This window comes from Chrysemys picta, unplaced genomic scaffold (assembly GCF_011386835.1).
Source record: "Chrysemys picta bellii isolate R12L10 unplaced genomic scaffold, ASM1138683v2 scaf216, whole genome shotgun sequence".
NCBI lineage: Eukaryota > Metazoa > Chordata > Testudines > Emydidae > Chrysemys > Chrysemys picta.
The window spans coordinates 46,528-65,794 of NW_027052923.1; the positions used below are offsets into that span (position 1 = coordinate 46,528).

General features: G+C 41.4%; 1 protein-coding gene across 1 annotated transcript in view; it reads left to right on the forward strand.

Annotated features, from left to right (window-relative positions):
* LOC135978333 (rab proteins geranylgeranyltransferase component A 2-like) overlaps window positions 1-19,267 on the forward strand; it is a 49,080-nt gene that overhangs the window by 17,239 nt on the left and 12,574 nt on the right. Inside the window, exons 4-5 of the mRNA XM_065579283.1 lie at window positions 803-899; window positions 12,317-12,415. Coding sequence (XP_065435355.1) covers window positions 803-899; window positions 12,317-12,415 — 196 coding nt within the window. The remainder of the gene's footprint in view (window positions 1-802; window positions 900-12,316; window positions 12,416-19,267) is intronic.

A 19,267-nucleotide genomic window follows, 5' to 3' on the forward strand; every position in this document is an offset into this window, starting at 1 on the left:
AAAAGTAGTCTCTGTGGCACTATACATGTGAGTAAGGTTAGGATTGATCCCATGGATTTCTTTCTGAAAGGAGTACACCAGAAAATAAAATTACATTAAAGTAGTCTTAAGTGTCGCCAATTACTTTTTACCTTAACCAGGAATTGCCTTGATTTTGTGGGATGTTTGATCCTTCATGTTACTCTACTTTAACAGACTTGTTTATGAATTTTTAAAGCAGTTCATAAAAGGAAATAAATCTGTCATGTATAGTATGTATGGGATTTGACAACAGCTTCTCTGGAGCTTTCTAAGTCTATTGCATAAATACATATTTATGGTGTTGATAGATTGCATACTTATTTACCCACTGGTCTGTAACAGCTCTTTTTGTGACCATATAAATACTCAAGTATGAACTTCTTCAAACTTATTTGTAGGACTTAAATCTTATTTTAGAAAATATGGATATTTTGAAACTTAATAGTCAATAACAGCATCAACTTTGAGTAAGATTTTGCAAGTGTATATTTAATGTTAAAATTTGTATTATATATTCAAGATTATATGCTGTGTAGATATTAAAGAAATAGCTATATATGATATCATCAATATTGGGGTGTTTGGTTTTTTGACTTTTTTGGGTACTTGAAGCTTTGTTCCCACTTGGATCCCTTGTGGCAATAGGCATTTTTATATAGATAGTCAATAGTCTGTTAACAGTGTGACATATTGCACCATTATAATGTAGAATAATGAAACAAAGATCAAATTGCTTCTTTGGCTAATTTGATATTCAGTATTTTCTGTTCCTTTCTTTTAGATTTCCATTTTGACAGTGCCACCAGTGGAAAGAGGGCAGCCAGCAGTTCGAATCATTGAGTTGTGTTCTTCAACCATGACGTGCATGAAAAACACCTGTAAGTTCAGAATAAATGTATTTTGACTGGTGGGTTTTTTTTGCTTCCATCAGCTATGAGAAAAAATTGTTAAAATATTTGTTTGAATCATTCGTCTGTTGCACAATTATCAGATTCCTGCTTGAGCAAAATAATCTATAATATCTTACTGCTGTCAATAGGAAAGAGAAATAATTCCACTCACCCTTATCTTATTCAGTACCATGTACCTAGTATTTCATGGGCTTCTGTGGGCTGCTTTTAGTTATCTAAAAAGATATTTTTGAAAAACTCAGGTACTAGAATTGTTTATGTAAACTCTTGCTATAATGCTCCTTTATTTCCAGAAGAGTCCCTGGGGAGAGCTGATCATGTAGGTATAGTCCTCATATCCAGTTGCAGTTAGGGCCACGTGTTGTTTTATCTCATTTAACTAACAAGATATAGTGTAGAACTCTATAGTATAGTGTATTTTCTGGCACAGAAATACCGAAGACCAAATCTTGTCCCCTTGACTCACATCATTACTATCACTAAGTTTGATGTCACTGATGGTGTGTGATCAAGCAGGATTCTGCCCTGTTGGTTTAATTATAAAATAGTGCTTGCCCATTTCTTTAACACAGTTAATGAAAATATTCTTCTTTATGTACCAAGAGATTTTAAAAGTAAATTACAACCCCACCTATCCAGAACAATATTTAAAATGTTGCATGGCTACTTCATGATATAAAGATGTTCCCCAAATCCCCCTTTTCCTAACTTTTCTTTTTCTCTCTCAGAAATAGAGGTCCTGAGTAGAGATCCCTGAAAAAAGGGAATCCCCTTCCAAGGAAAAAATTTGCCCCCCCCCCCCTTTTTTTTTTTTTTTTATTGTCCCATATTGGGACAAAATTGTGAATTTTTTCATGGAAGGGAATTTAGAAAAAAAAAAAGAAGCATCAAAATGGAATTTTTTGGCCTCCAGGTTGCCCACTGGGAAGGCTGTCATCAAATTACTTGTTAAATTGTGAGAGCCTTCCAGCCTGGCTGTCAGAGAAGCAGAGCACCCTGGTATTTAGCTTTCCACCCCCCACCCCCACCCCCCAGCTTCAGGAGACAGAGCCCAGGTGCTCTGCCGCCCTCCCCTGGAGCTGTGGGAGGCAGAGAGCACTGGCAGAAAGTAAAACTGGCAAAAGCTTTTTCGTAAGGGCAGCCAGGAAGGCATCACTTTAATTTTTACTGAGGAAAAATCAAAACTTTTGGATACAAGTTTTTCAAAAAGGGCATTATTAATTGGATAATCATTCCAATGCAAAATGTTCACCAAGCTCTAGTCCTGACTTTTGTTTTGCAATCAGCCTTTGCTAGCTCAGTGTTCTGGGGCAATGCATCTGCAATTCCTGCTCCCCAAGTGGCACAATAGCCAGCTAGCACTGCCACAAATGTGGCCAGGATTGGCCAAAGATGGGACATGACCAGGGTGTGTTGTTTCAGCTTTTGCCACTGATGCAGCTAGGGAGCTCCATTTGCAACTTGGTTGTCCTCCACTAATGGCCACCCACCACCACCAAGGAATGGTATAATGTAAATACAATTGCATGCTCCAGCACTTAGTAATCTGTTGAGGGTACAGCTTCTGTCACCGACTCAGTGAAAGTCACTAATTAGCTGGGTGACTTACTGTGCTCCCAATTGGAGTTGGGAGAACTGCAGTTCAATTTCAGTCTGAAGCTGTGTTGTCACTTTCCAGATGCTAAATTATTGCCAAAGTCCTCTGTCAAATGAGGAAGTCAGAACCTGATATTTCTGAGTTAACAAATAAGCTGAGAAAAAATGAGGAAAAATGTTGGGGGCATCTTTGCATTGTAAAGGGGGCAGTTGAACTATAAAAACAATACAAGTTTATCTTTAGTAGAATAGTGGATCTGTTTGTTTGCCACTTAGACTTGCACACTATTGTTAAAACTCAATAATAAATAGTTAGGTTTAGTCTCCAGAGATGTGTGTGCATTACAGTATCACCATTAAACTGAAGATCTTTTCTCATGAGAGAACCAAGATTAGATTAGCTAGGTTGTGTGGATTATTTATGAAAAATCTTGCAAAAGATGGGTGCGGACGTGGGCTTACACCGTGTGTTGGTTCTCATGTACAAGGGAAGGCAAGGTTGGTGGGTTTTTCCCCAAAGAGCTTTTTTCCTCCTGCTTATTTTTTACATTGGAAATTCAGGTTATCAGGATGACCTGAAGAATTAGCAGGATTATATCATCACTGTTACCAAAAAAAAGTGAAACATGAGTTATTGAGAGAAGTGATTTTTTTTTAATTTATTTTTTTTTTGTTTTTTCGAGGGAGAACAATGGGGGTGAGTTTTGTGAGCACTTAACTAAAAATCTTGGGAGAAAATTTTTAAGAATTAAACACCCGACCCTTGATTTTACATCTGAAACAGCTTCCAGTAGCCTCTTCTGACTCATCTAAGCAATCCTCCAGCAAAATAGGAAGATCAGACATGAAATTCAGTGCTTTTTCATGCATCATAAAGATGCAAGGAATGGCACAATTGTAACTTTTTTCCTTTTTAGATTACCTTTAAGCCTAACACCATAAATCCAATCCTATATTGCAATATGTTATACTCTACAGAGGATTACAAATATTTCATTTCATGAGAACAGCCTTTCAGCATAGGTAGAAAATACACTTAAGAGGAAGGATTTTTTTCACAGAATATTTTGGAAACAATCTGTTTTTTTGTTTTTTAAATGTGTGGTCCTGTTGATCTCCATCTTTTTCCTTTGTTCTTGTGTATACTGAGCAATTAATGTAATTCTATTTGATATATTTTCAGATCTACAATTAATCCAACATAACAAACTTCCTACTGTCAATAAATAAAGCACTAACCATCTGAATCTCATCTGACACCTCTTTTTGGAGTTTGTTCTTGAAAGGACAAATTGCTAAGGCAAAAATATTGTATCCAGCACATATTAAGTCTTTTTCTTTGTAGCTATAGAATGTAGCTCCAATATTAGAAAATAGGATTTTTCCATCATAATAACATTATAAGAGAAATGAGATTTTATCGGAATTGTATGGCTATATTAAATATTTCTGCATTAGCCTTTAATTTTTTTATATGTGTGTGTGAATGAAATGACTAGAAGGGACCTTCCAGTGTTTCCATTAAAAATTCCTATTTATAAGTGTTTATGTCTGAACCGTTAACATTTGATGTGGTCTGAAAAAGTTGAACAAATTGTTCCTATTGAATCTCTCAGTAATCAGTTGGTCTTTTCTAAATTCTGTTAAGGGTTTACCAGTTTGAGACACTTCAAGGAGATAAGTAGAATGATACTGAATAATAACCAACTCATGTGCTGTAACCTACATCTGAATTCAGGTCTTCAGAAGGGAAAGGAGGTGAGCTTATCCACTGAGCCACCTGGTCCCTTAAAACTGTTTTTATAGTATAGAATAAATAAAATTCATTGTAATAATTATTTTGTTATGTATTTATACAACAGAGTACTTTAGGTCAGTTGTGTTGCTAATGCTCATTCATTTAAATGACAGATGTGTTGCCTTGGTTTCTTCACTATATTATGAAACACAATAGGAAGTCAAACCTAGAAAGCATTTAATGTTCAGAGTGGGTTATAAACTCACATGCAAGCAATATTCTAAATTGAGGCTAAAATCTAGCACAAGAGCATGATGGAATCTTAAACCATTTCCTCCATCCCGCCCATCCACATTACTTCCACTTCACTCAGAATTTTTGTAGCCTTTCCTCAGAATGTACTTGTTTTGATGTATCAAAGTGTGCAATTTAAATCCTTTACTTATTTTGTTCTTATACTCAATTAATGATGAACTGTTAATTTTTTTTCAGTGTTGAAATAACATGGTGGCATTTGGGCAGAGCTAAATTCTAGTAGCAGAGCATATTTCATAAATCTCTTATTTTATTTTTACATCATTATCTGTAAATGGGTTTTAACCTGACTGATTTCTCCCTCAAACAATTACTTAAGATAAGTATACAAATACATCTAGTCTTTGATCATAGTGCATAAATGACAGGCACATAATCGGTATTGCCAGCTGAGTGGAACCAAACTCCTTCACTTGCCCTAAAAATTGAGACTGTAATGATGAAATCATGAACTAAACTCATCGTTCTTCCTGCTAGAAGAATTACTTGAAGACAAATGTTGGCAACCACTGTAACTAATGCAGTTATACCTGAGTAAATCAAACATAATCAAAATATATACTGATGAGACTTTGTGACTCATAACCATAACCTCAAAGATAATAAAAATGATTTTATAGAAAGTAAATGATGTGAACATCAGTGATTTATAGCTGTTTTTTTAGAAAAATAAATTGTATTCCAACATTTGAGATAGTAAAACATTTTAATTAAGGTTGCAAGACGACTTTCATTATCACCACACATTTTAATTTACTTATCTTTGTGATATACTCTCATTTTGGGCTGAAAGATTCCATTCTTGGTTGAGACAAAGGATATATTAATTTCTTATATTCCACAAAATGTTGGGTTTTTTGGTCTTTCAAAACTCTCATTGACTTAGGTGGGGCTAGGAGTTCACTGAAAACGTTTTTGATACACTTGTAAATGAAATAAATTAACTTTAATGCTATGCTGCACTGCAGTTTAAAAAAAAAAAAAGTGCCATGAATTTTTCTTTAAAAAAAAAAAAATTTTTTTTTTTAAATTACAAAACTGTATACAATTTTCCTGAAATAAGGTTTGTGTATATGCAGTAACATTTTTATTCAATTTTAAGTAATTGCCTTTCGTACTGTTGGCTTGATCAAAATTGTATGTAATGTATAGTGACATGAGAATGGTAAGTTGAAAACCTATTCAGTTTGAGTTGAAAATCTGTGGAGATGCTCACAGCACAGTTATGCTCTCCACAATACTGCAACTAGCATTTTCCTTTCCACCTGCTCCCTTCCCTCCCTTGAGACAGATTGTCCTGTCCTCTGATGAAACTGGGAGGGGAAAAGGGCCAGAAAATACTGTGTGGTTGAGAGTTCAAGATAATTATCCACTTGGGTAGGAAGAACTGGAGATAGTGAACAGCGTGCATATCCTCTCCATTCATCGCTGTACCACTAAAAGGCTTCCAGTCATAGCAACACTGCTTCTTGAGAACTGTGTGATCCATGAGTTCCCCTGTAACTGCTTTCCAGTGGAGGGGTCCAGTACGAGGTAATGCTTGCTTCAAGATCTTTAATACTGAACAGCGATCTATGGAGTCCAATAGAGACAGTATAGTACAGTGCCCGGCTCCATCCAAAAAGAAGACCCTGGGGAGCAGAGAAAGAGATCACGTAGCTGCCCCATGGAAGATCAATGAAAAATTCCATCCCTTTTTTCATAAAAAAAAACCAAATATCCAGCAACCAAGAAAATTAAATACTAAACCTATATTCATACAGTAAGGTTGCAAATTTGATCACACGCAGGAAGTGTATAGTTGTGTTCAGTAGCAAGATTGACTTGCCCATACAGTATGTAGCATTTTCTGTTTTGATTGGTTATACAGGACGATAAATATATACTTTCCACATAGGAAAAAATCTCTCTAACAATCAAATTCTTCCACTGTCAATGTCGGATAGCTTTCTACAGTGTATTTCTCAGAGCTTCGTACAGTCTCTTTTTTAGATACTTGAAATCATGCTATCCCCATAGTACAGCCTTGAAAATTGACATGAATATTTACCAGACTGTAAGCAAAATCTGTTTGTCCCCCACACACCCACTTTATCATGATGATTGATGGCAACTTATGATATTTTACTCACATATAAAAAAATGGGCAAATAAATTTTCACAGTCCAGTATTATTTGATATTTAATCAAATATATTGTGACAGACCCAGACCAGTGGGGTACAGGAGTCTGGTAGAGGGCAAATATACTGGTCACTGGTTGAGTAGTTTTCTGTTCCCTGAGTGACCAGAGCAGGGGCTGCACTAGAGTAATCAGGAACCTGCTAGAACCAGTTAAGGCAGGCAGGCTAATTAGGACACCTGGAGCCAATTAAGAAGAAGCTGCTAGAATCAATTAAGGCAGGCTAATCAGGGCACCTGGGTTTTAAAAAGAAGCTCACTTCAGTTTGTGGTGCGAGTGTGAGGAGCTGGGAGCAAGAGGCGCAAGGAGCTGAGAGTGAGAGGGTGTGCTGCTGGAGGACTGAAGAGCACAAGCGTTATCAGACACCAGGAGGAGGGTCCTGTGGTGAGAATAAGGAAGGTGTTTGGAGGAGGCCATGGGGAAGTAGGCCAGGGAGTTGTAACTGTCATGCAGCAGTTACAGGAGGCACTATAGACAGCTGCAGTCCACAGGGCCCTGGGCTGGAACCCGGAGTAGAGGGTGGGCCCGGGTTCCCCCCAAACCTCCCAATTGACCTGGACTGTGGGTTCTTCCAGAGGGAAGGTCTCTGGGCTGTTCCCCAACCCACATGGTGAATCTCTGAGGCAGGAAAATCCGCCAATAAGCGCAGGACCTACCAAGATAGAGGAGGAACTTTGTCACAATATGTATGTATTTGGTTCTTGTAAACTTGAATCAAAAGCCAGTTCCTCTCATCCTTAACAGTTTGGTGCTCTTCTATGAATTCCCTTCCGTGACTGAAAGTACCCATGTATTCATACCTTACATACTATTGTAATAAACTTTGTACAAAAGATGCCTTGTGAGATATCATTTGAAAACTAATAACTCACTGATCATTATAATCATGGTGAAATGTATGTAGCAACATTATATGTAAAATTATGAAGTCTCCATGTGTGGTGGTGATGATAGCCCATGTTCAAAACCACCCAGCTCTGACTAGGCAAAAGTTGTTAAACAGGTCTATGCTAAACAAAGACATTTGTGTTTACCTCAATTTACATACAAGTAGTAAACAGGTCCTTGAGACAGCAGGGAGAAGAGATGGCAGGAGACAAAGCACATGTGCATTTCAGCAAACACAAGTGAGAAGAGAGAACAAGGAGTGTCCTTCACCACCTGACTCCATGTCGTCGCCTTTACTGTTTAGGAACTAGCCCTTTGACTCTAGGGGGAGATCCTAACCTGAGAATCATAGAATATCAAGGTTGGACGGGACCTCACGGAGGTCATCTAGTCCAATCCCCTGCTCAGGGCAGGACTAATCCCCAGACAGATTTTTACACAAGTTCCCTAAATGGCCCCCTCAAGGATTGAGCTAACAACCCTGGGTTTAGCAGGCCAATGCTCAAACCACTGAGCTATCCCTCCTAGGTTGGTCAGCTATGTTGTTGGGAACCTTTGATCAAGATTTTACCTTGAACCAAACCTAACTTGTGAAGATTTAGCTACTAGGAATTGTTTTATATTTATTTTTCTTGTAACCATTCCTGCCTTTAACACCTTATGCTTCTAGTCACTTTAAATACTTAGAGATAGAGTTTAATAAACTAGTTTTATTTTTAATCTAAACTAATCAAGTGTTTGTGTTTAAACTGAACTGTTTCGGTAACTCCAGTTAAAATAGCAAACCGTTGATTATTGACCCTTTACATGGGCAATGGACCTTTAATATCTGAACTGTCAATGAGAGGGCAGGATAGTGCAGAACACATGTTTTGGGGAAAATTCAGCACTGGGAGTGTGTGGGAGTCACCCTGCAAGTGGTTACCAAAGCTGATGGAAGTCAGAGTGTGACTAGTGTGCTGCTGACAGGCTGCTGGGGTCACAGCTGCTGGACCAGGGCTGCAACTATCCACAGACACTCAGGATGTGAAGGCCGACGAGAGGGGGCGGGGGGAGCCGGTACAAATTACCAAAGCCCGGCGGTCCGGAAGTGGGCCCGGGGCCCGGCTTCCCTCTCTCGGCCCTGTTTAGCTGGTCCGCCCTTGCTGGAGGGCCTGAAAAAAAAATTTCACTTGGGCCCGAACCCGCTCTCAGCGGCCCTGGATGTGATCAGCATGCAAAACATTGTGAAGCACCCAAGGTTGCAGGGCAGGTGATGACATAGCTCCTCACTTGTCTGGATTGTACCCTGATATGTGGCACCTCAAATTTGTCAATATTTGAGTTGCACAGAATTACTTATAATCTAAATTCCACCAGTGCCATATAAGGATGCCTCTCTCTGATCTGTAAGTCCTCTCCATAGCCCAAAATCACTTACGAAGTGTGCAGGATACATGACATCAGCCTCTGTCCTTGTTGTTTCCCTAGTAACACTCCTTCTCAAACCTCAGAATTAAACTTGAATTGACTTATAAATTTTCAAAGGGGCTTTTGATGCCATAACCTTTGTGCCAAATGCTAAGTTATGAGAATGTATGGTGTCCCCGAAAAATTGACAAAGCTGATAAGAAAAAATCTACAGCAAGTCGATAAGTACAATGAGAGTAGACAGCTGATGGAATGATTCAGAATGAGCATATGAGTGAGACAGGGATGCATTCTGTCACCAGATTTGTTCAGCTTGGTACTGGAAGCAGTAATGGCTGTGGCACTGAGATGAAACAAGAAGACTCATGTTATGTGGTAGGATAGTGCACAACCTTAGATTCACAGATGATTTTGACATCACACCATTGAATAAGGAGGATTTACAGAGAATAAGTGACAATGCAGACTGGGAAAGCAGAAAAATTGATTGAAAAGCTGCATGTAGAAGACAAAAATTATGGCAACTGGAAGAAAAGAGAGGTAAAATCAAACTGACCAAAAATTAGAACAAGTGGAAAAAATTGTGTACCTTGCAGGACTGTTATCGAAGAATGAGAATTGTGAAGATATAAAAAGAAGATTCAGACTTATTGCTGCTGCATTCAGAAAAGTGGGCAAGATCTGGAAGGCTAAAAGACATTTCATAAAAACAAAAGTTAACACAGATGAGACCACTTTCATGCTGGTCCTGTTTTTCAGGTTGGAATGCTGGAGTTATGAAGACAGCCAATGAACAAAAGGTTTTGATTGCAGAAATGAACTGGCTCAGTGGAATACTGGGAGTTTCAAGATTGCAGAAAATAAAAATTGAAGAGATAAGAAAAAGTCTAGGGCAAGAATTAACACGGTCATAGAAAATTAAAGAAAGACGTCTGTGATGGTTTGGAGAAATGTCAAAACTGGACCTGGAAAGGATACCATACATAGCAACACATGCAAGAAACTAAAAACAGGAATACCAGGGATGTGTTGGATAGATACAGTAAATAATGACATAGATCAAAAAGGTTTAAAGATGAATGAAGCTGGTACAAGACAGACAGACTTTATTCAGCCCCATTGTTGCCATTGAGCTCACAGACGGGAATCAAAGAAGATGGAGGAGATCTCATTTCACATGCTCTTGTGCTTTTAAAAAAACAAAAAGGGTGGTGACCTCACGGACACGAGAATAGCATCTTCACTGAGACAAAACTTGGATAGTCACCTCAGCACTGAGAGTATTGTCTGCAACGTCTTTTGCGTGGCTGTTCTCAATGGGGGGTGCGGGCATTAGGAGTACAAAATCAAACAAAAACCTATATAAAATCTACTTTAAAATAGAATTTCCCTAGCAGCATCTTTCAGGACTCTCAGCTGACTAAGATTTGCTGTTCAATCCTGGAGGGACTGCAGCTCCGTCTGTGGAATTTGGACTTGCAGACTAACATCTGATGACATCCTTCCCAAATATTCTGTTGGTAATCTCTTTGGGAAGCATAGGGACAAAGCAGTCATTGAAGCCATGGACAAGGGGAAATAGGGCGTGTTTAAAATGTTGGCTAGCAAGTGTTTTCAGATATAACCTGATGCAATAGTTTATACAGGACCTTATTTAGATACCTAAATAGAACCTGTTGGGGTCTCGGAACTCTTCTGAAAATCTGGTTCAAAATTATTGGGTTGTGAATATATTTTTGTTGACATCAATGACTCTAAAAGTTGAAAACTCTGACATGGATCTTTTTACTGTAAGTTTCAGTAAGCTTCAGACGCATGTTCTGATCCATCCTCCACTTTTACAAGCTGTCTGGAGAGACACCATAGCTGACATTGTGCCAAGTATATGCATCACTTTTTCTTGTTGCTGCTTTTTTTAACGTGGTCATATCCTGATATTGGAAGCCTTTTCTGTAAGTGTAAAATCTCTTCTCTGTATCTACCCATGGATCTCAAATGATATTCTGCTCTCCCAATATACACAGAAAACTTATTGACATTAACATGAGATCTGTGAATGTAAACAGGACAGATTACAGTGCACAGATGACACATAATCTGACAGGGGAATTTGGCCCTAAAATTAATATTGGCTTCTTTTGGAATGGATAGTGTTTCATTTGCTAGGTAATAATTTGAAAGGACTCCAAGATTATAAAACTAAAGTGGTATTTTTTTAAAAAGGATAGTTTATAGAGGTGCTGCAACTTCTGGTAGAGTTCTAGCTTTCTATTCAGACTGATTTGTCTGGTGCCTCTTCCAAGCTCTTTCTTCCTGCAGCCTGTGCTCCTCCCTCCAAACCTCACTGCAGGTTGCTACAGACAAAACTCTGGATATTGAGCTATTATATCAGAACTACATTGAAATAGTTGTTTGCAACTTCCACTCATGCTAGTAAGACTGTTATTCAAGAGGCAAGTTAAACCTATTACAGGCAATGCTGTGCTAATGATTGTAGTCACACCTCTTTGTTCAACATGTGACTGAGCTACACGTATACCTTCATAGTGAACTGCTATCTCGGTATTGCTTTAAGTAAATGATCCGATATTTTTAAGTACAGTGTTGAATGGAAACATTGCCTTAGACTTTGGATTAAATTGCTTGAAAACACATTCACTCTCTGAACTCCTTTTGAGGTTTTGCAGGCACTTTGCAGGCTATTTTATTAAGTTTAGGAAAAGAAGGAAATTGGAAGTTAGACTCTCAGGTACAAATACCAATGTGTCTGAATGAAGAGATTGAAAATATTCATAAAGATCTAGAAAAGGAAATGTACTGTTGTGGATTTGTTTTTAAGGTAGATTTTTATATTATGTATAATTTAAGTTTAAAAAGCAGATATTAAATGTTTAATTGACTTGCTCTATAAGAATTGGAGAAAGCTAAATTTTTGCACTGTAAGAGTCAGATGTGGATAGCAGAGTTACTGGTTCCAGTAATGTTTATAAAAAGAGAGTCTACTGCCCCCCCCCAAAAGTTTCACTTTATGTTTGGGGATCTTTCTCAGAAATTTATCATTACTCTTCCTAAACTGAACTTCTCTGCTCCGAAAATGCAGCTCTTCTCTTAGTTGAGAGAAGTGACATCTGTTTAGAGAAGTCATTTCTTGGCGCTGGTGTTTTTTTTTTTTTTTTTTTTTTTTAAGTTGTAATCAATATTTGTATGTAAGGGAGTGGTAAGAATCATAATCAATCTGTGTTTCCCCCTCCAACAGACTTGGTTCATTTTACCTGCTCATCAACTAAAACCGCTAAAGAAGATTTAGAGCCTGTTGTACAGAAGCTGTTCTCCCTAAATGCTGAAGCAGAGAGAGGTAAGAAAAATAGATGAAAAGTATTATGAAAAAATTTTACAAATATGTTTACCTTTTGAATTTTAACATTTCTTCTACTGAACATCTGAATCCACTATCAAGATGAAAACAAGAGTGATCTCCGCTTGGTCGGCTGTTTGGGTATCCATGTTCTAAAGTAAAGGAATGGATTCAAAATATTTTTAAAAAGAGTGAGAGAACATAATTAAAGGTCACTTATCTCTTTCCTTGACTGTGATGTAATGGTCTTGGGTATACCTTCAGACATTGTTTAGGTCCAACAGTTCTGAAGGAGCAGAGCAAGACCTTGGCTATAAATGTCCAGCATTGAAGAAACCATGGGAGGCCTGAAAGCATTTTCTGGTGTTTTCATTTCTAACAAATGTTTCCTTGCATGGGAAAGGGTTTGTTCAAAAGAACTTAGACAGACACTACTGCTGAAACATCAGTGCAATTTCCAATGCGTTACTTGTATCCCATCTTTTTCTTATTCTTCCTTATTTCTTATACTGCTGCCCATCATTTTAGTATTGGCACTCCCAAGATAAAATAAAATCCCAATAGGCTGATGATTTACTTTTCCAGTCTGATTCCCCAGAGCAGTCAGGGCTGTGTGCTTTTTTATGGTGTTCTTTTCCTTTCTCTTATGACTCCTCTTACATTGCTTCTCGTCTTTCTCGTCTTCATCTTTTTCCTCCACTTCTCCTCTTGTTTGCTGTTTGTAACTGCAGTTGTACAAATTCTAAGTTGAAGTGAATTGTATACTTCATCCTGAAGATAATGAGATTTCTAATCACTCTTAGGGTATGTCTACACTATGAAATTAGGTCGAATTTATAGAAGCCGGTTTTATAGAAATCGGTTGTATACAGCCGATTGTGTGTCCCCCCCACATAAAATGCTCTAAGTGCATGAAGTCGGCGGACCGCATCCACAGTACCGAGGCTAGCGTCGACTTATGGAGCGTTACACTATGGGTAGCTATCCCACAGTTCCCGCAGTCTCCGCCGCCCAGTGGAATTCTGGGTTGAGATCCCAATGCTTGAATGATGCAAAACAGTGTCGCGGGGGCTTCTGGGTACGTGTCGTCAGGCACCTCCCCCTCCGTCAGAGCAACGGCAGACAATCGATTTGCGCCTTTTTACCTGGGTTACCTGTGCAGACAACATACCACGCCAAGCATGGAGCCCGCTCAGCTCAGCTCACCGTCACCATATGTCCTCTGGGTGCCGGCAGACGTGGTACTGCATTGCTACACAGCAGCAGCTAATTGCCTTTTGGCAGTAGACGGTGAAGTATGACTGGTAGCCTTCATCGGCGATCTGGGTGCTGGCAGACGTGGGGCTGGCAGACCTGGGGCTGCATTGCACACAACAGCAGCCCCTTGCCTTTTGGTAGAAGATGGTATATTACGACTGGTATCCGTCGTCATCGTACTGCAGTGGCTGTCAATCCTGGGCACCTGGGCAGTCTTGATGATGATGGCTATCAGTTGTAGTATGCTATTTTCTGCCAAGCGCCCAGTATTTTCTGCCAAGCACCCAGAAGATGCCGAGGGCTATCAGTCATGCTGCACCGTCGTCTGCCAGCTTAAGATGTAAAAAATAGATTTGTTCTGTATTCATTTGTTTCCCCCTCCCTCCGTGAAATCAACGGCCTGCTAAACCCAGGGTTTTGAGTTTAATCTTTGGGGGGGTGGCATTCTTTGTGACAGTTGTTTGTGTTTCTCCCTGATGCACAGCCACCTTTGTTGATTTTAATTCCTTGTACCTGTACGCCATGTCGTCACTCGCCCCTCGCTCCCTCCCTCCCTCCCTCCGTCAGATACTAGTTTCACGCCTTTTTTCAGACCAGAAGCCATAGCACTGGGATCATGGAGCCCGCTCAGATCACCGCGGCAATTATGAGCACTATGAACACCACGCGTATTGTCCTGGTGTATATGCAGAGCCAGGACATGCCAAAGCAAAACCAGGACCAGACAAGGAGGCGATTGCAGCGCAATGACGAGAGTGATGAGGAAATTGACATGGACATAGACCTCTCACAAAGTACAGGACCCAGCAATGTGCAAATCATGGTGTTACTGGGGCAGGTTCATGCCGTGGAACGCCGATTCTGGGCCCGGGAAACAAGCACAGACTGGTGGGACCCCATCGTGCTGCAGGTGTGGGACGATTCCCAGTGGCTGCGAAACTTTTGCATGCGTAAGGGCACTTGCATGGAACTTTGTGACTTGCTTTCCCCTGCCCTGAAGTGCCAGAATACCAGGATGAGAGCAGCCCTCACAGTTGAGAACCGAGTGGCGATAGCCCTGTGGAAGCTTACAACGCCAGACAGCTACCGGTCAGTCGGGAATCAATTTGGAGTGGGCAAATCTACTGTGGGGGCTGCTGTGATCCAAGTTGCCAGGGCAATCAAAGACCTGGTGATATCAAGGGTAGTGACTCTGGGAAACGTGCAGGCCATAGTGGATGGTTTTGCTGAAATGGGGTTCCCAAACTGTGGTGGGGCGATAGATGGAACCCATATCCCTATCTTGGCACCGGAGCACCAAGCCACCACCTACATAAACCGCAAGGGGTACTTTTCAATGCTGCTGCAAGCCCTGGTGGATCACAAGGGACGTTTCACCAACATCAACGTGGGATGGCCGGGAAAGGTACATGATGCTCGCGTCTTCAGGAACTCTGGTCTGTTTCGAAAGCTGGAGGAAGGGACTTTCTTCCCGGACCAGAAAATAACCGTTGGGGATGTTGAAATGCCTATCGTTATCCTTGGGTTCCCAGCCTACCCCTTAATGCCATGACTCATGAAGCCTTACACAGGCAGCCTGGACAGTAGTCAGGACCTGTTCAACTACAGGCTGAGCAAGTGCCGAATGGTGGTGGAATGTGCATTTGGACGTTTAAAAGCGCGCTGGCGCAGCTTACTGACTTGCTCAGACCTCAGCGAAAAGAATATCCCCATTGTTATTGCTGCTTGCTGTGTGCTCCACAATATCTGTGAGAGTAAGGGGGAGAAGTTTATGGTGGGGTGGGAGGTTGAGGCACATCGCCTGGCCGCTGATTACGCGCAGCCAGACACCAGGGCGGTTAGAAGAGCACAGCAGGGCGCGGTGCGCATCAGAGAAGCTTTGAAAATGAATTTTGTGACTGGCCAGGCTACGGTGTGAAACTTCTGTTTGTTTCTCCTTGATGAACCCTCTGCCCCACCCCCCAACCTGGTTCACTCTACTTCCCTGTAAACCAAAAATCCCACCCTCCCCTCCCTCTTCGAGCACCGCTTGCAGAGGCAATAAAGTCATTGTTACTTCACATTCATGCATTCTTTATTAATTCAGCACACAACTAGGGGGATAATTGCCAAGGTAGCCCGGGATGAGTGGGGGAGGAGGGAAGGAAAAGGACACACTGTAGTTTAAAACTTTAACTCTTATTGAAGGCCAGCCTTCTGATGCTCAGGCAATCATCTGGGGTGGAGTGACTGGATGGCCGGAGGCCCCCCCACCGTGTTCTTGGGCATCTGGGTGAGGAGGCTATGGAACTTGGGGAGAAGGGCTGTTGGTTACACAGGGGCTGTAGCGGCGGTCTCTGCTTCTGCTGCCTTTGCTGCAGCTCAACCATACGCTGGAGCATATCAGTTTGATGCTCCAGCAGCCGGAGCATCGACTCTTGCCTTCTGTCTGCAAGCTGACGCCACCTATCCTCTTCAGCCTGCCACTTGCTCTGTTCATCCCGCGATTCAGCCCGCCACCTCTCCTCTCATTCATACTGTGCTTTTCTGTAGTCTGACATTGACTGCCTCCACGCATTCTGCTGTGCTCTTTCAGTGTGGGAGGACATCTGGAGCTCCGTGATCATGTCGTCCCGAGTCCGCCGTTTTCTCCTTCTAATCTTCACTAGCCTCTGCGAAGGAGAAACATTTGCAGCTGGTGGAGGAGAATGGAGAGGTGGTTAAAAAAGACACATTTTAGAGAACAATGGGTACACTCTTTCACGTTAAGTTTTGCTGTTCACATTACACACCACATGTGCTTTCGTTACAAGGTCGCATTTTTCCTCTTATATTGAGGGCCTGCCGGTTTGGTGTGAGAGATCACTCACGCAGTGCCAGGCAACAGATTACGGCTTGCAGGCAGCCATGGTAAGCCACAGTCTTTTGGCTTTTTTCACCTTCTTAACATGTGGGAATGGTTTCAAACAGTAGCGCCCTCATTTCCCATAGCAAGCACCCGTTGGGTTGGCCATTTAAAATGGGTTTGCAATGTAAAAGGAGGGGCTGTGGTTCCCGGGTTAACATGCAGCACGAACCCAACTAACCCCCCTCCGCCCCCAACACCCAATTCTCTGGGATGATCACTTCACCCCTCCCCCCACCGCGTGGCTAACAGCGGGGAACATTTCTGTTCAGCCGAGCAGGAACGGGCACCTCTGAATGTCCCCTTAATAAAATCACCCCATTTCAACCAGGTGACTGTGAATGATATCACTCTCCTGAGGATAACAAAGAGCGATAAGGAATGGATGTTGTCTGCATGCCAGCAAACACTGGGACCATACGCTGCCATGCTTTGTTATGCAATGATTCCAGACTACGTGCTACTGGCCTGGCGTGGTAAAGTGTCCTACCATGGCAGACGGGATAAGGCAGCCCTCCCCAGAAACCTTTTGCAAAGGCTTTGGGAGTACATGAAAGAGAGCTTTCTGGAGATGTCCCTGGAGGATTTCCGCTCCATCCCCATACACGTTAACAGACTTTTCCAGTACCTGTATTGGCCGCGATTGCCAGAGCAAATTAATCATTAATCATTAAATACGCTTGCTTTCAGACCAGGTGTAATATTTACAAAGGTACACTCCCCAGAGGTCCCCGGTGTGCCCTCAGTGTCTGGGAGCACGCCTTGGGTGAGTTCGGGGGTTACTGGCTCCAGGTCCAGGGTGATAAACATATCCTGGCTGTTGGGGAAACTGGTTTCTCCGCTTCCTTGCTGCTGTGAGCTGTCCACATTATCTTCTTCCTCCTCTTTCTCGTACCCCGAACCCTCTTCCCTGTGTGTTTCTCCAGTGAAGGAGTCATAGCATACGGTTGGGGTAGTGGTGGCTGCACCCCCTAGCATGGCATGCAGCTCCACGTAGAAGCGGCATGTTTGCGGCTGTGCCCCGGACCTTCCGTTTGCCTTTCTGGCTTTGTGGTAGGCTTGCCTTAGCTCCTTAATTTTCACGCGGCACTGCTGTTATGGCCTCTGTCCTTCATGGCCTTGGAGACCTTTTCTAATTTTTTGCCATTTCTTTTACTGCTACGGAGTTCAGCTAGCACTGATTCATCTCCCCATATGGCGAGCAGATCCCGTACCTCCCGTTCGGTCCATGATGGAGCTCTTTTGCGATCCTGGGACTCCATCACGGTTACCTGTGCTGATGAGCTCTGCGTGGTCACCTGTGCTCTCCACGCTGGGCAAACAGGAAATGAAATTCAAACGTTCGCGGGGCTTTTCCTTTCTACCTGGTCAGTGCATCTGAGTTGAGAGTGCTGTCCAGAGTGGTCACAATGAAGCACTGTGGGATAGCTCCCGGAGGCCAATAACGTTGAATTCCTTCCACACTACCCCAATTCTGACCCGCTAAGGCCGATTTTATCGCTAATCCCCTAGTCAGAGGTGGAGTAAAGAAACCGGTTTAAAGGGCCCTTTAAGGCGAAAGAAAGGGCTTCGTCGTGTGAACGTGTCCAGGCTTAATTTGATTTAACGCTGCTAAAGTCGCCCTAAACTCGTAGTGTAGACCAGGCCTTATTCCCAGTAATGAGTCCCAAAGCCTTGACCCTATTTCTGAGAAAACCCTGGCAGATGTTTTCATGCGCTTCGCCCTTGACATGGACAGCTTCATAGTGCCTGGGGAATGTAGCTGTTGAAGAATGCAGTTGTTTGAAAGAGAGGATTGGTCTCTGAGGTATCTTAAGCCAGTTCATCAAAGGTCCTCAAAAATCAATACCAGAATTTTGAATGTAACCTTGTATTTTGTGTGGAGGCAGTGTAGAAGATGGAGTAGCAGGGTAAGGTACTCTTGGTGGTTGCTGTGTTCTGAACGAATTAAAGCTTTTTTTAACGTTGGAGTACTCATACTCAACGATAGTGAATTGCCTTCTCATAGCAAAACACTGGAACTTTTTTTGTCAATTGGAGTATTACTTTGTGACCAAACACACATACTAACTAGTGTAGATCATTCTAATAATCATTGCTGATAACCTACTAACTTGCAAAATGATCACTGTGTAGCTAAGGATTCACAGCCTATTTACCATGTTTTGTGAATAGTTGATATTTAACTTTTCACTCTTTTCCTGTTTCTTCTCTTTTCCCCTTTTCTTAATTCTCTTTTGTAGCTTCAAGGCTCGTTGATAAACTGTTTCTTTTTGATAATAAAAAGTGGAAAAGCTGCTATTTCCTTCATCAGAAGGTCTGATTTGGTTTGAGTAGCACATATATCTTCAAAAAATATTCTTTTCTTTCTTTTCAGTTTACAGTACAGGCAAATCTCATTTTTACAAAAGGGGAACAGCAAAAATTGAAAAATCAGGTTTTTGTAAAATTTGAGGAAAATGCAATTACCTACCTATTGGACTTTGGAAGACAGATTATGGACAAAAAAAGGGAGGGTTGTAAATACAAGTTTGTAAAATAGGGAGTTACCTGTGTGTTTTATTTCTTTCATTCGGATATTTCATTTCTAATGTGCTCATTCAGTTAAAGCCCACAAAGCTGTATACTAGAGATCGAGGCTTAAACATATAATCTGTAGCTTGCATTTTAAAAAGCAGTGTTGTATGCCTCTTAGAGTATCAAATGGTAAA